The 16,499-nt window shown below is 35.8% G+C and overlaps 1 protein-coding gene across 3 annotated transcripts in view; it reads left to right on the top strand.

Moving 5' to 3' along the window:
* Positions 1-915: 915 nt before the first annotated feature.
* The window catches only part of hgsnat (heparan-alpha-glucosaminide N-acetyltransferase), a 28,673-nt gene continuing 13,089 nt past the window's right edge, over positions 916-16,499 (top strand). The window contains exons 1-12 of one of the 3 annotated variants that reach the window (XM_084395155.1): positions 916-1,055; positions 2,561-2,664; positions 8,018-8,133; positions 9,845-9,981; positions 10,131-10,249; positions 11,141-11,210; positions 11,325-11,394; positions 11,671-11,768; positions 12,344-12,420; positions 12,625-12,655; positions 14,132-14,292; positions 16,150-16,265. In XM_084395155.1, coding sequence (XP_084251281.1) covers positions 2,649-2,664; positions 8,018-8,133; positions 9,845-9,981; positions 10,131-10,249; positions 11,141-11,210; positions 11,325-11,394; positions 11,671-11,768; positions 12,344-12,420; positions 12,625-12,655; positions 14,132-14,292; positions 16,150-16,265 — 1,011 coding nt within the window. In that variant the 5' untranslated portion in view covers positions 916-1,055; positions 2,561-2,648. Of the gene's footprint in view, positions 1,056-2,560; positions 2,665-5,056; positions 7,783-8,017; positions 8,134-9,844; positions 9,982-10,130; positions 10,250-11,140; positions 11,211-11,324; positions 11,395-11,670; positions 11,769-12,343; positions 12,421-12,624; positions 12,656-14,131; positions 14,293-16,149; positions 16,266-16,499 lie in introns of those variants that run through there. The other 2 variants (XM_084395154.1, XM_084395156.1) reach the window with 2 other exon arrangements.

The raw sequence follows: 16,499 nt of genomic DNA, 5'->3' as shown, positions 1-16,499 counted from the left end.
GCTTGGTGTTTTATTTGTGTTACCTTAATTTTTCATTGTGCAGGGATTTATTCACCATTACAACATGCAGTCAGCTGGATTCCTCCTGTTGTGCTTTTCACTCAGCATTCTACTCTATGAATCGAGTAAGTATAGTGAGCCAAAAATTCAGCATATGTAGCATATTGAAACATTCATCTCTCAAAGCAAAAGAGTTGAAAAAGAAACAATATTTCTTATTCTTTATTTTTTATGGTGACTTGGTAAAGAAGGAACTGAGGGTAAATGAACTTATCTAAATATGAGACTGTACTTGACTGTTAAATTGGATAATTAACAACATTTAAACATTATTAACTAATTGAAAATGTTTCATTCATCTGTAAATTCCAGAATGTTGTTTCCTACAGGTAATACCCCTACACCTGATACCCCGGAGGTGCCAAAAGTCACTGCAAAAAGTTGCAGAGAACTTCTGAAGAAACATGGGAAGAAAAAGGGTACGTATGATCGCTTTCAGCACAACACACTCATTTCAGCACAATATTATAATACTCTGACTATGTTCTCCAGATGGTTTGTACCACTTGCTCTCTAAAAACAATGAGATTTACCAAACGTACTGTGACATGACCACCAATGGGGGAGGCTGGACACTGGTGGCCAGTGTGCATGAGAACAACATACACGGGCAATGCACTGTAGGTGATCGTTGGACAGGCCAACAAGGCAATACTGCAAATTATCCTCTGGGAGATGAGACATGGGCTAATAAAGTCATATTTGGGACTCCAGAAGCTGCAACCAATGACGACTACAAGGTACAGCTAGTCTAAATAAAATTGCAGGAAATATATTTTGCATTTATGTAACAACAAATCAGCATTACATACACTCATTGCTTGTTGTTATTACAGAATCCTGGCTATTTTGACATCATTGCAAAAGATATTGCCGTGTGGCATGTTACCAATGATCATGAGCTGGAGTTCTGGAGAGTTGCTTCCGTTTTACGCTACCACACTACGAGCCAATTTCTGACACTGTTTGGAGGGAATCTTTATAACTACTTTAAGGTACTTGTTCAAATTTACTTTTCATCTTCTGGCAATAAGAGATCTAGCTCAGTATTTCTGAGATTTGAAAAAATAATGGCAGTCTAAGTGTAATTAAAAGCTAAATTAGAACTTACATTCCTCATATTTGTGACCCTGGACCACAAAACCAATATTATGATGTGTGGTTTGTTAGGATAGGCCAATATTTGGCCGAGAGACAACTATTTGAAAATCTGGAATCTGAGGGTGCAAAAAAATCAAAACATTGAGAAAATCGCCTTTAAAGTTGTCCATTTATGTTCGTGATTGCGCTGCATTCACTCACAAAAATTCTTTTTTTTATATATTTACGGCTGGAAATTTACAAAATATCTTCATGGGTCATGATCTTTACTTAATATCCTAATGATTTTTGGCATAAAAGAAAAATCGATAATTATGACCCATACAATGTATTGTTGGCTAATGCCACAAATACACCCATGCGACTTGTGACTGGTTTTGTGATCCAGGGTCACATTTGTCAAAAAATATTTGCAGTAAATTGTCTTTTTTTCCCTAGAAACACCCTTTAAAATATGGCGCATGCAGTACAAATATTGCACATGTTTACAAATATTGATAATTATCTTGCAGATGAGACTTTCAGAACAGAAAGCTTGAGATTAGTGGTTCTCAATTTTTTCATTCATAATACCTTTGGTAAAAATATAATATAGAATTGTTAATGGCCAGTGCAACCAGAACAGATTTAAATTTGAAAGTTTTTTTTTTTTTTTTTTTTAAGTCTTTAGTCTCCTTATCAACATGAATGCAACAATAATACAAGCAATTCACAAATTCATGTGTTGGGGAAAGTTACTTTTAAAAGTAATGCATTACAATATAGCATTACTCCCTAAACAAAAGTAACTAATTGTGTTATTTACCCTGTCAACAATTTGATCTCACCACGAGCTTCCAGGATACTCATGATCTGGTCACAATGTGGGGTCACAAAAATTCAGTTTCCTTGTTTATTTTGTATTTTTTTTTCAGCCTGTTGCTGGCATTTGACACAAATATTTCTATTTGACGGATTCAGATTCTGGTGTTGTTGGTGACTCCTTTTCACTTCTTAACCTCTATGTCTTTTCATATACTGCTTTGAAATGTGAGCGCAACCGTATCACTCATCAGTGTTACCGCAAGATCATGCTATATTGAGAAGTATTGTAAATTCAGTCAGTTTTCTCTTTCAGGGAGCAACAATTTTAGAGCTTTTTATCTAAAAATTGTAAATCACATCATACATATTTACACAAAATCGCGTAAAACAGTTACGTTTTCTCATTAGATTGTTGAACTAAGGCAAGCACTCGCATCTGCATTCACATTTGCATAAAGTAGGCTATATGTTTCTAACCTCTTTAATCAAATTTCATTAGAATGAAGTAGAAATAGACAATAAAAAATGACAGCTTGAATTGAAAATGTGAGTTGTGTGTTTTAGACTCCAGAATGATCCAGTGATTTTCTTACAGGGGAGTTTGACCCTGGATATGTAACATTCAGAGTTTTCAACTATTACAATGAGGCCTATGCAATGTGTTCTGGGGTCAGGCCGAAAGGATGCTATGCACAATATGTGAGTATTCCAAATGACAGAAATGTTGAACTTAATCTTTAAACAGCAAATTGAGGCTGGATTTTCTTTTGACTTTTATCAGTTTCGTAATTTGTGACATGTCTATTCCTTAGTACACTGTAAAAAGTTTAACTATTAGCCTATTTACTCAATTTGTTTTTGGTGAAACATTTTTACACTCAAAAAAATTGAGTAAATTTTAAAGATGTGAAATCAATGAAATATACTGTATGAATTGAGTAAATGCAAGTAAAAAAATTAAGTAAATCTGAGTAACTGCATCTGGTACATTAACAAATAAAATTTAGTATAATTAATTTAACATTTAAACATTTAAAAAACAATATTTATGAGTAATATTAACTGTTTTTATTTATGAGCAATATTAACTTTTTTTATTTCCTCTAAACCTTTGTAAAATAGTAACTTAGCCTATTCCATACAACAACCAGTATACGTTAGGGACATTGGCCTTTATTGTCTATGAGTAACTTACAGCAATACAGCACATTTTACACTGTTTTTAACAATATTGCCTACATTTAAACTCATTTAACAAACATTTTAGAAGTAAAAATGAAACATTTAAACATTCAGGTAGCCTAATTCAAGTGTAATCAACCAGTCTGTTATCCAATATCCACCGGATCAGCGCTGGTTCTCGTGCCGGAGACGGACTCGCGCTCTGCGGGTGAACTTCTAACTTCATACTGCTTTCCTGCATTTCACTCATAGCCGAAAGATACTGCGAGCGACTGACTCCATAACCTGCCAATAAACAAACAGTGACAGTTCTGAGGACATTTTATCATCCAAATTAATTATATTCATTATCATTAGGAATAAAGTCGTGTGTTTATGCAAGGCGTTTCAATCACGCGAAAAGACCAGTGGCGGTTCTAGACCACAGTAACTGGGGGGGGCCAGGCAGGGGCCACTTGTGCTTTTAGGGGGAACACCTTTAACATTCATCTTAACCTATTTTCAGTATTATTTCAAGTCATTTTTCACCATGTCATGTATGACTGCAATCTCTAGAAAAAGCTAATAAATTATATTAGCTAAGCTAATAAAACAATTTCAATTCAAATGAATGTTTCATTATGTTTAATTGTAGTGTGATATAATTATCAATAATAACACATTTTTAGCATCTAAGCACATCTAGGCACTTTTTTACACCTGGGGTGGGCGATATGGCAATAATATCATATCACGATTTTTTTTTTTTTCAGGAAAATCGCGATTTTATCACGATTCTTTTTTCATGTTGGTTTTACTATTTTGCAAGTGACTGAGCATTACAGCCAAACTAATTTCCCTATTTTAAAAACAAAGCCTTAGGTAACAAAATATAAAATAAAAAAGAATGGCAGACATTTAGGCCAAAGTGGCGAAGATAAAAATCTTTGTCATTATTTTCTTTGTTATTAAAAATTAAGAACAGAGATACATATTACACATACACAACTTAATATACAAATGAAATAAACTGCTTTCTTTTTTCAGCTATAGGTGTATTTAACAGTATGAGAAAGTAATTAAATGAACAAATATGAAAATAAAACACAACAGACTTAAAGTTCTCAGTCAAGAGCAGTGAATGATTTCCTCTGTGTGTTTTGTTGTTTTATTAACATTAAATGGATAATTCTCCCCCAAAAAAGTCATAATTTACTCTCTTAAGTTGTTTTAAACCCGAATAAGTTTATTTCTTCTGTTGAAAATAAACGTTATTTGAAAGAATGTGAGTAACCACAACAGTTGATGTACCCCTGTGACTTCCATAGTATATCTTTTTTCCTACTATGTATGGAAGTCAATGGGGACCAGCAACTGTTTGGTTTTAGGTTAAGGACAAGCGGCAGCATGTTTATTATTAGGGCTACTGTCTCTTTAAGAACTGCACGCGACACGTCTAATACACGCATATGACAAGCAGATTTTAATTAATTTTCTCTGTTTGCTTTCACTTTGGACATAACCAACTTTGTTTATGTAAACAATGTCTGTATTTGACAGTATTAGCGCAATATAAGACTCAAAAGATAACTTAGTCCAGTAACAGGCTTTTAGTGCATGTGCGCGTCGAGTGTACGCGCTCAGTAAAGCGCATGTTTGAACAGCGCATCAGCAGCGAATGACATGTTTAACCGGCAAGGCTTTAAAGCACATGAAAATAATGAACTTTTGTGAACTGCAGTGTCCCGTTCCTCTGCGTTAACATTTGATGTGAATATACAGTGTAGCCTAGATGAAGGCGCCACAACTGAATAAATGCGCAGTTGTTTGGTGTGATTCCAAATTTATAGGGGGCCAGAGGGGGGGCCAAGCTTGTTGACACGGGGGCACTGCCCCCCGCCCCCCCCCCCCCCCCCTCTAAAATACAAGACATTACAATGTAACTTCCAGCAACTGTTTCTTCTTGCACTTAAGCAAAGTTCCTTAGTACACACACACACACACACACACACACACACACACACACACACACACACACACGCTTTTGTATTATTAAGATCAAACACAGAATGAAAAAGTGTGATTTGCTACAATATTTCGTCATCTTAACTTGACACCATAAAGTTACTGCAACACTTTGTCATTGCATTACTATTGTGTTAGCCTACTTCAAAATAATAATAATAACAATAAAGCTTTTCAAGAAAATACATACGATTGTTGGCATGTTTTCAAATAATAATATTTGTTATTATTATAATTTAATGTTAAGGTACTGATAAATCATTTTAAGGGATTGTTATATTTATATTATAGGCCTATTGTTTAAATTGTTTATATTTATATTATATTAACCCTAAAACTGGCAATGTGATCTGGGTCTAACATAGTTTTTGTCGTCTTTTTTGGGGCGTAAGAATGCCTTTTATCATTGATCACAGCCTGGTCTGAGTATGCTGGTCACATGATTTGTTTAAAAAATGTTGTGATTAATTAGTCAGCCTGACCTAAATCCAACATGGCTGCCAGTGGTGCAGGACATTCAGATTTTGAGGTAAGTAAATATATATTAAACTTACTTTTCTTTAGAAAAAATAATACTAACACTGCTAACATTAATTATGAACATTGTCTTAAGGTGCTGAAAAAGAAAATTTATAAAAATGTTGTTCATGTTGTTATTTAGCACGGTTTGAAATATATGTTACACCTGAGTCACATTGCCACTTTTGGGTATAAAAAAGGGATTAACTTTGTATTCATTTTTGTAACAATCTTTGTATTCTGAGGTGTCTTTCTTTTTTGTTTTTTTTTTTACAAATGATAAAATGTACAGGTTAAACTGATACAGCCTGTTTGTCTTGAGTATGCTGGTCACATGATTTGCTTCAAGTTATCTGTGATCAGTTAGTCAGCCTGACCTAAATCCAACATTTTTTTTTTACCATTTTACCTTTTTTTTTTTTTTTTTTTTTTCATTTTTATGGTAACGTAAGGTCCGATTTCAAAACGGTTTGTAAGCTTTCCAATGATATATAATTTGTCAATATTATATGAGTTAAAGTATAGGATATAATTGTTTTAAACATGCAATGGCAGTTACAGTTATAGATTTGGTCCTTTTTTTATACCCTAAACAGGCAACGTGATCTGGGAGTCACAACTCATAAAATCCAAAATACATAACATTTTTCAAAAATTCTTTTGGATATGATTTACTTAAGTCCAGATGATATAAAAAAATGACATGCAACTATTTGTTGCTTATCATTTTCTACTCTTGCCTGTTTAAGGGTTAAATGACAGCAGCACTAAAGTTGCATGAACAAATGATCAATTTCACAAATTAATGTGCATTGGCCTATTTGATTAGTGACATAGAAATAATGCATATTCTGATTATTTCTTATTTCTTATTATAATGTACATTTATCAAAATCCTAAATCCTTCCTGAAATCCTTTCTGTTTATTTCAAGTTTAAATTACATTTTTAAAGTGATCTCAGAATTTGAGTGTAGCCTATAAGTCTGAGATCAATTTTAAAATCTATTTTAGACATTCAGGTGAATATGTAAAAATGTATCCAGAGAGCCACATATGTAAGGAATGACTGCTTGGCCGTGTCTCTAAACGTAATGAGCTGCCTACTTAGACAGCATTTATGGGCGTCGTGTGCGTTTAAAGTTTCACATTTAATTATGAGCATAATTAGCGCGTTCAAATATTTGTTCAACAGTTCCTTCAGAATTAATAGTCATCGACATACCCCCCTTGTGTTAGCTTTTAAAACACATCATACGAGTAACGTTAGTCGATGTACTTTGACCCTCCTCTCTTCCACTACTTGCGCTGCTAGGAAGGAGGGATCGGAAGTATATTGTAATGAAACAGGGGGAAATCTTTACATCAAGAAAGGATCGAAAAGAGGAGGCAGTGAGGTGTGATGTTATGGCATCTGAAAGGGGATACAGATGGACTGTTTGTGCTGTGATTGTTCTTTTGATAGCTCTATGTGCAGCCCATATGACAGATCGACCTGCCCGTGAGTGTCATACCTTAAAACCAACGTTATTCTCTATTTGATCGATGATGTTAAATATAAAACACATTTCCTAATGTTTTGGTTTCCTTTTGTTTTTTAATTCTAGTTATCTTAGCCAGCTAACCAGCTAGCACCACTATTAAGTTAGCTGTTTTTAGCCTATGCTAACTGTCCTTTATATTAAAAAAAATAACAATAAATAGTTTAACTTCTTATTGTGATTCACCTCAATGTATTTTTTAAACTAAGTTATATGTAAGGCATCCAAATTATTCACATATGTTCTCTCTGTTAGACCTATTCTTTATCTTAGCCATTTAGATTCTTGCTTTTGCATATGTGTAATAAATGCCCCTATGTATATAACCACAACAAAAACATTTAGAGATGAAATGGATTCAAATTTCCCTCGTTTGGCAGATCTGGGCAGTTTTATGATGGTTCTTGTGAGGCAGATTAGTGCAGGCATGTGACTGCAGGAGGGACAGAGTAACTATTGTAATACTGCAGTTGTAGCTTAGATTGCACCAAAGCAGCTGACCATTTAGTTTCATTAGGAGACCTACAGTTAGGTTGAATTGAATAAGAGGCGGCTACTGAAGTCTACAGAGTGGTGAGTATATTCAGAAATTGTTGCTAAATGTTGCTTGAAGAGAATTTGTCTCTTTGTCAGAAAACCTTGTCAAATGCCTATCTACACAGCATTTTTGGGCGTCAAAGGTGTGACTCCTACAGAAGCTACCTATTTAGAGAGCGTTTAACTGCAATCTCTGATCATATAACTTAGCCTATATATTTGTGCTGCAAATGTGTCACAGTCGGTGATGATCAAGTGGGTTTGCTTTCAGTTTCTCACCCTCACCGCAAGACTTCTGTGCTGAAGATGGATGAGGCCACCCTTTCGGTGGTCAATGAGATCGAGAATGAAATGATGTTATATGTGCTTTCTGATCGCTGCTATCAGGTATCAAATATTCATGTTCTAGGTATATAACACATGCAGAATTTGCCATTGCAAAGGTATGCAGTAATCGCTGATCTTGAGCAGCATGGTGTTAAAGTCACCATGAAATCAATTTCACTTGCAAATACAGTAGTGGCCAAAAGTGATGTCTGGAGGGGATTGGTTTGGGGATTTGTTTTTAATGACCGTACAAGTTTGATTAAACCGTCAAAATATGAGAAAAAATATTTATGTTTTTAAAGGGGTCATGATATAGTTTTTATTTTTTTATTTTAATATGTTATCTTATATATCTTATAATGTTAATAAAGTTGTTTTGCACAAAAACAAATATTTGTTCAATATATAACTCAAATATAACTCGTTTTTAATGGGCGGTTCCTTTAAGGCTTGTCAGTATACGGCCACTGTTATAACGTAAGTTCATAGGAAAGAGCATCAACGGCCACTCGCTATTGCACGTGAATAAGTGTTTGGAAAACATTATTTTTAAAAAACCAGACATTCACAGACAAATCATTATGAAATTGTTTACTTGCAATTTGCGATGTAGCTGCTGTTAGATCCAATACAGCTGACTCCTTCATCTATCAACAAAAGTTGCTTTGCCAACTCTCCTTTACACTGTGCCTCGTTTACAAAATAATCTGCAGTCAAATTCTCTGAACAAACATATAATCCTTCAACACAATCTAAGACGCCATTAAAATAAAGCATCCGCTTGTAGCATAATTGCCTAAGTCATTTAAAAAAAAAAATACTTAGGCAATTATGCTATGAGGCTAACGTGATGCTGGTATCCTTCGGAAGTCTGAACAGAGACGTTATTTACTCTTCCATTTGTCCTCTTCTCGGTAGACTCAAGCGTGGAGTAAAGTGATTGGGTATCTGTATACTGTTATTATACAGTGTAAACAGCATCAGTGATTATAATGGCTTCTATTTGCCTTTGACGCGACGCTCGCATGTGGTGTTGTTGGCAAGTGTCAGCCATTAAGCGACTGAACGCCAGTGGGCGGGGCCTGTTGTTCGATGATGTAAAAACTATTTGTCGGTGTTTTGCTTTGGAGGCAGGCATATGCAAATTAATTTGCCCATGTGACATCACAATTCCCACAATATCCAAACGAGCTGTTTTTGGATGTTGATTAAATAAATGCTTTGTTTATAATGTGAAGGACATTTTAAGCTCTGAAACTTGCAGGATTTTAATGGTAAAGACCTCTTATCAAAAGATCGAGGTAAGTTAAATTTTTCATGTCATGACCTCATCTCATGTCACATGTCTTTAAATATTTTAAATATGAGGGAAGAACAAACCGCTAAACTTGGTAAACTGGTTAAACTACAGCTACAGGTTTTATTTTGCTATGCAAAGAAATGCATAGAAAAACTAAATGCTCACAGGGAAAGGCACACACTGACTACAACATATTAATATTTCGTGGTTCGCTCTTGTTTTTGCAACTATGCAATATGCTTACATATCATTTGAATAAAGGGTGAAGATGTCGATTTTCCTAGGCCAGACATCCCTTTTGGCCAATAGGGAAGAAAAGACTTTGCAACTGCCATTTCATGCTGACTTTAAAACTGAACGCTGCAAGTAATAACATGATTGAATGTACCTGTATAATGCTGCTTAATGCTGTAGTATTGTTCCAACTGGACCTCTTTATCCCTGTGTTGTCTGTGCATGCGTGTGCATCAGTGTTTGCCCCAGCTGTTGGGAATATTACCTGCAAGGCCAGCTTCTGGGACCCCCACTACAGTAGGGTTTGTTGTAAGCACACAACACGCTTTGACGCTGCTGCTCAACAGCACCTCTACAAACCTGGAGCAATGCAAGTGAGTTATGCATAGATGCATTTAACACAGAGCAATGGCCGTTTCTGAACGACTTTATAATACCGAATACATCTTCACCATGTTTATTTCTTTTGGCCGTTATTGTCAAGGCCAGGTATAATTGTCAGACAATTGATTTGTTCTTCCAGTGTTCACTTCCAATTTGGGGAGCAGGGGAACTATTCTCTTTGGGTGAAGAACCTGAATGAGCCGTCGCAGGTCAGCTGCACTATGATTACTGAATCAGAGCCCATCAACAGCTACTTGCGTGAGTCAACCTTACATCTGCACACTGCATTTTTGGTCTTTAAATTCAGTTTTCTTCTTGGTCATCTAGTATACATGGCCATGAAATAATGATTGTCTATAAATCCTTAATTTTGGGAAAAAAAATCTTCTTGTGGCCAACTAATATAATTTTTCAGCGGCTAATACTGATGCCAATATCGGACTGATTTAATGTCAGTCAGTATACACTTAAAGGAGAACTCCGGTCAATTTTAACATTGAGCTAATTTTTTTGTACATTTGGAGTGCTGTCAGTACAGAGAACAACGACAAAAATAGGTGTTGCCTACACCGTGTTATCCTCGTTTTAAAATTTGCACCCTGTTGACTTCAATGGGGCAAGTTTTAAACCTGCTTTTAGCCTCTTAACATCCTTGATGTGTCATTACAAGTGCACAGGTCATGTGAGTGATTCCTTCTGAGTGAACGCGGGTGAATCTGACTGCAGTAGATGTGAAAGAAATATATAAAAAAAATGATGTTTATTCAGCCAGCGCACATACCTGTATTTACATCCTGTTTTCGGTCGAAGTCCACAGTAGTCGATTGTCGAGTTCACGCGCGTGATCATAGGTACTAAACCTATGCGCGTGAACTCGACAATCGATTACTGTGGACTTAAAATTGACCGGAGTTCTCCTTTGATACCATTAAATGCTTGCAAATGAGACTTGCTAAAGTCTTATTTTACACATTATTTACAAAACATATACAGATATCAGAAGATGAATTGGCCTGGGCCTATACATGATCATGAAAAGAGAATTTGTTTTTAATTCTGGAAAAAATATAGCAATAAAACAGGTAAATAATGTATTAAAATCACCTGGGCTGGATGAATGAGTAGTTTTATTGTTTGTTTGTTTTCCAGCCATTTTGTTCGCTTTTCTGGCATTTGCTTTTCTGGCTGTATTATCTGCTATCTGGAACACAGTTAAAAGGTAAAGACATCTTTAAGTATTTTTTTAACCATGTAATGATGACATTTAAACAAGCCGGAACAGCTTGTCGCAGCTTTTATATCTGCTTGTAAATATAGTTCTTCCATTTTTAAGGCTGGATGTGGTGACAAATCTACTTATTCGCTTGGGAAGCACAGTGGAGACAGAGAGGCTGATAAACTCGGTAAGTGTGCTTTTCATTTCTTTTACACCTTTTTTTACACTTTTAATATTTTCTCAGTGTGATTTTTCACTTCTTTGAAATAGAATATCAAACCACCAAATATAGTGTTTTTGTCATAGTTCAAATATGTTGTGCTATATTTATTACTGTAGAGTTTTTGCAGGTTCCAGCTAAGTGGAAAAAAATACGAGAAAGAAAAGGAATTTTAAAGATCCTTTTCTTTTCGTCCTCATTAATTTACACTCTCGCTGTCTTTCTTTCTCTCTTCATCTCCAGGAGCTTGGCACTCCAAACAGATTGGTAAATGCCTCCACGGAATCGATAATTCCTGCCACTACAGGACGGAGGCTTCGTTCTTTGGATGCTTTCCGTGGGTATGGTGCTCTTTCACTAATTGTTTTGGGTCCAATGCGCTTGAGATGGGAATTGAAACATTCAGGTGAAAATGATCTTGCACAGAAGCTGCTGCTTTGCATACTGTTAAGCTGGTTGTTATCAACATGTAATTTGCATTTCATTTCTTATTATCCTGAAATAGAATGATTAAATTCGAATTTGTTAAAACAAGGTTACGTTTGCTGGTAACCTTACCTGACAAGTGGAACAGTTATTTTCATTTTCAGTGTTTTATTGTCTGCCTAATTTATAAAAACGTCGGTTAAACTTTATTTTACGGTGTCATTGTTACAGTGTAATTATATATTTAAGTACTGAGTAATATTAATTAAGTGCATTTACTTACTGTAGAGTTAGGGTAGGATTAGGGTTTGGTTGGTTGCATGCAATTATGCATAATTAACTGTTAATACTAGTGTAAGTACATGTAACATATGTAACAAGGACACTGTAAAATAAAGTGTTACCAAACCATTTCCTGATTTATTGTGGTCTGGTTTAATTCCAGATCTCTGTTAAAACAAAAATGAACCTTGCTCTGTTTTCTCCACAGCTTTGCTCTAGTCATTATGGTGTTTGTCAACTACGGAGGTGGACGTTACTGGTTCTTTAGGCATGAAAGTTGGAATGGTAAACTCTTCTTTTTTTTTTCTTTACAATTGCTGATAGCATGTCTTTTAAGCATCAGATCATTTTATTATTGGTAACAATGGTGAGGAATACATTTAGTATATGAACATATTTAGAATATATCTGAAAAGCACTCATGAATTTAATAGACCTTGGTATGACAACAGGAAGTACAAGTATCTGATTGTGTTCTTCCTCTTGCAGGGCTCACAGTGGCTGATCTCGTGTTTCCTTGGTAAGCCAATCCAACGTCACAAATGACTGATTCTTCTGCATCTCCACATGCATCTTTTGCAGCTTCCTTAAACTCTGTTTCAGTTATTCTTTTACTGCAGTATTGCAGTAAAGCTTTTTATTTCTGTACCATGCATTGATTCATCTGCAAGCCACATCGGCACTGGCATAAGCTGTAGTGTATTGGAGCCAAGCATGGGCGCTTATCACTGTGGCACACATGAAGTGGCACATCAAAGTCAGCATAAATTGGTTTCACAGCTGAACTAAACCCAATAACCTTGTTTTCTGCTGTGCAGCTGAAAAGAAGCTAGTTAAAGTCATGACACCTCTGTGCTGTTGCAGGAAGCCTATATGATATGACCATGGAAGGTGTTGTAAAACATAAAAATGAACAGTCTGTCACCATTTCCGTCATGTCGTTCCAAACCATAACTTCCTTTCTTTGGTGAAAAACAAATGGAGATGCCTGTCAGAATGTTCTCACTGCTCTTTCCCATACAATGGAAGTGTTTGGTGGCTATCAAGCTCCAAAGGAGTATAAATAAAACTATCAATTCTACTTTAATATATTTTAAAATGTAATTTATTCCTGTAATGGCAAAGCAACATTTTGTGCATCATTATTCCAGTCTTCAGTGTCACATGATCCTTCAAAAATAATTCTAATATGCTGATTTGGTGCTCAAAAAACATTTAACTATTACTAATATTGAAAACCGGTTTGCTGCTTAAGATTTTTGTGGAAACTGTGATACTTTCAGGATTATTGGATGAATAGAAAGTTCAAAAGAACAGCATTTATTTGAAATTAGAAATCTTCTGAAACAGTGTATATGACAGTGTAGTCCAAGGCTTCTCAAACCATATGATTCCCTTTTTTGATAAACAGACTGAAATTTATGTATTTATTCGTTAAAAATCTCCTGTAGCTCTTGAATCTCTTTCATGCCTTCACATAATCAAAATTTCCATCACGGAATAAGAATGACATGTCTTTATGGTCTAAAATTTCTCATTTCGTGTTCCACAAAAGAAAGAACGACATGAAGGCAAGTAAATAATGACAGCATTTTCATGTTTGAATGAACTATCTCTTTATTTCTGTCTCTTTAGTTCTGTGGTTATGGTGCTTTGAGACAATATATTGCATTTCTTACACAGAATATTAAGCCAAGATATAGCTTTGGATGACTTTACTGATGAAGACAGTGTATTTGATTAGAAAGAGATAGTCTAGAGAGACAGGAAACCTGGGGGGACCAATGGGATCAAAACATGAGAGAGACTCCAGAGACAAATGTGTGCTACAGATGTTGAAGAGAAATTGGCTTTCAAACAGTTCCATTTGTGGATGATGCTTAATCTGTGTGTTTGAAATCACGCCAGAAAGAACAGTAGCACTTCCTAAAATGAGTATCTATTTTTTTTTTTCTCTCCCCTTCTGTCTTACTTCATCTAACTTTCTTCTTCACAGGTTTGTGTTCATTATGGGTACTTCTATTTGTTTGTCCCTGAGCGGTTCAATTCGCAGAGGTGTCAAACGCACTCATCTGCTGAGGAGAATCGTCTGGAGGAGCTTACAACTCTTTCTTATTGGAGTCATCATCATCAATCCTAACTACTGCCAAGGACCCTGTGAGTAGGAACACATTTTCCTTATTTTTCTTCATAAAACTTTCAAAACAGTGCAGCTCTATCCCTGCAGATATTAATAAATTCTACATTCTGTACTGTTTTATAAACTAAATGCAATATGAACCACATCAGTATTAAATATGATACAAATGAAGATTCTCATTTTGTTGTTGTTGCATTGGATAGTTAAAGGCCCTATGAAATCAAACTCTAACTGTGCATTCACACCGGACGCGAATAGCGCGTCAAATTCGCGCCTGCCGCGTCTAGTTATACGCTTGACCACTTTGTGTTAATTCGCACGTCAAGAGCGGATTTCGCCTCTGACGCGCGTAAATTTCGCTTCAAACTTTTGTTTTTACGCGCGTCAGAGGCGAAATCCAGAGGCGAAAGTTTCGAAACCCATTGGCGGCCATCTTTTTTAGATGTTTATCGAGCATTAGCATTAGCATTATTCGAGAGAGTCACCGCTTGTATATGCTCTGGAGAGCAGAAACAGCTGCGTAGGGGACATCGTCGCTGTACTCGGGTCCACCAGACCCTCCGGAGGGTTTCAGGAGTTTCACAATTTGCTCCAGGAGCTAGGTTTGGTGGACCTAACGGTGAGGACGCTAACGAGGACAGCGTAGGCCGTATAAGGTCTCGGCCTCGAGTGGTTGCTGCCTGACGTTCACCCTCGCCCGCACCCACCTAATCTGTCATTTATTTTTGATTTGATAATAAATGGAGCCAGCCTCCAAAAGTGAAACCTGTCCTGTGATTTTTATTTTATTTTTTTATTTTTATACACTAAATTGTGTTTGTCTTTACATTAGATTAATAATGTTTCATATATCTAGAATAGATATGGAATAAATAGCATTCAATACAAAATGAGTATCTCTCATATATTGAAATCGAGTTTTTATGTGAAAGATTTGCTTTGTTGTGCATTTTAGTCATATTACAAAATAATTTATTGAGGCCAAACATAAAATAACATTATAAACTGTCACTTCACCATGTGACAGCAGCAAGCAGGCTCCTGATTGGTTAACGCGGCACAAATTGACGCAGAAGTTCAGATTTTTTCGTCAAACGCGTGAATGCACAAAAAGCACTAATAAAATCATTCGCGCTTAACGCGCCAGACGCTCAATTCGCGCCATTCGCGCCATTCGCGCAAAGAATGAGGCGTATTCGCGTCTACCGCACCGCGCTCTACGCCTCATTCGCGCCGCAGGAATTTTTTACGCGTGTAACGCGTCTTTGCATTGACTTAACATTGAAATCACTCGCGCCTGACGCGCTATTCGCGTCCGGTGTGAACGCACCTTAAGGACTTGCTGGTTTTTAGTCCATGTCTGTAACTTTGAGGTCATCTGAATGCTAGTGCACATCTTTTTCAATGGATTAGAAAAAATCGGATCATTAATCAAATATTGAACACTGACTCGACTTGCTTATAGAATATAGAATTTCTTCTCCAATAAAATGTTCTCTCACTGAGAATACCATCTTTCTCCAGCTAGAAATAGCAGGTAGCAAATAATGGTTTTGTTGAATAATAGCGTAAAAAAGGCATCCAGCTATTTCCTACCCCAACATCCTTTTTTCAATAGGAAATACGTAAACACAAGAAGGAAAAAAAAAACATTTCATGGGGTCTTTAGTATTGTCATCTCATAATATATTCAAGCCTAACATTTTAATTTAATCACCATGTCAGATTATTTTTAGTAAGCTGTTTCCAAAAGCAGTCAATTTTATATGGCTTCTGATTGTGAAGTTGACAATCAAAACACAATGTAAAAGAAAATATTGTTAAAAATATAAATGGTGATGTTTCATGCATGTGTCGTCTATGTATCTGTACAGTATCTTGGGACTCTTTGCGTATTCCTGGCGTATTACAGCGTCTGGGCTTCACGTATCTTGTTGTCGCTGTCTTGGATCTTGTGGTGGCCAAGGACGGACTAACCAATCTGTCAAGTGTGAGTCATGTTATCCTTCTCCACACGCAATATGCACAAACGTAATAATAAACACTGTATAGAAACATATACCAGGGTTTTAATCGTTAACTAAAACTGAAAACATTTCTGATAATTGAAATAAAGCTGAAATAAAATAAGACCGAATTAAATTAAGGTGAAGCAATAAAAAATAAAAATAATAATAACTAAGGGTATGTTTACACAACAATGTACTAAAGACGGAAACGTTTT

The sequence above is a fragment of the Rutilus rutilus genome, assembly GCF_951802725.1.
Source record: "Rutilus rutilus genome assembly, chromosome: 2".
NCBI lineage: Eukaryota > Metazoa > Chordata > Actinopteri > Cypriniformes > Leuciscidae > Rutilus > Rutilus rutilus.
This window is presented reverse-complemented; position numbering and strand designations above follow the sequence as displayed.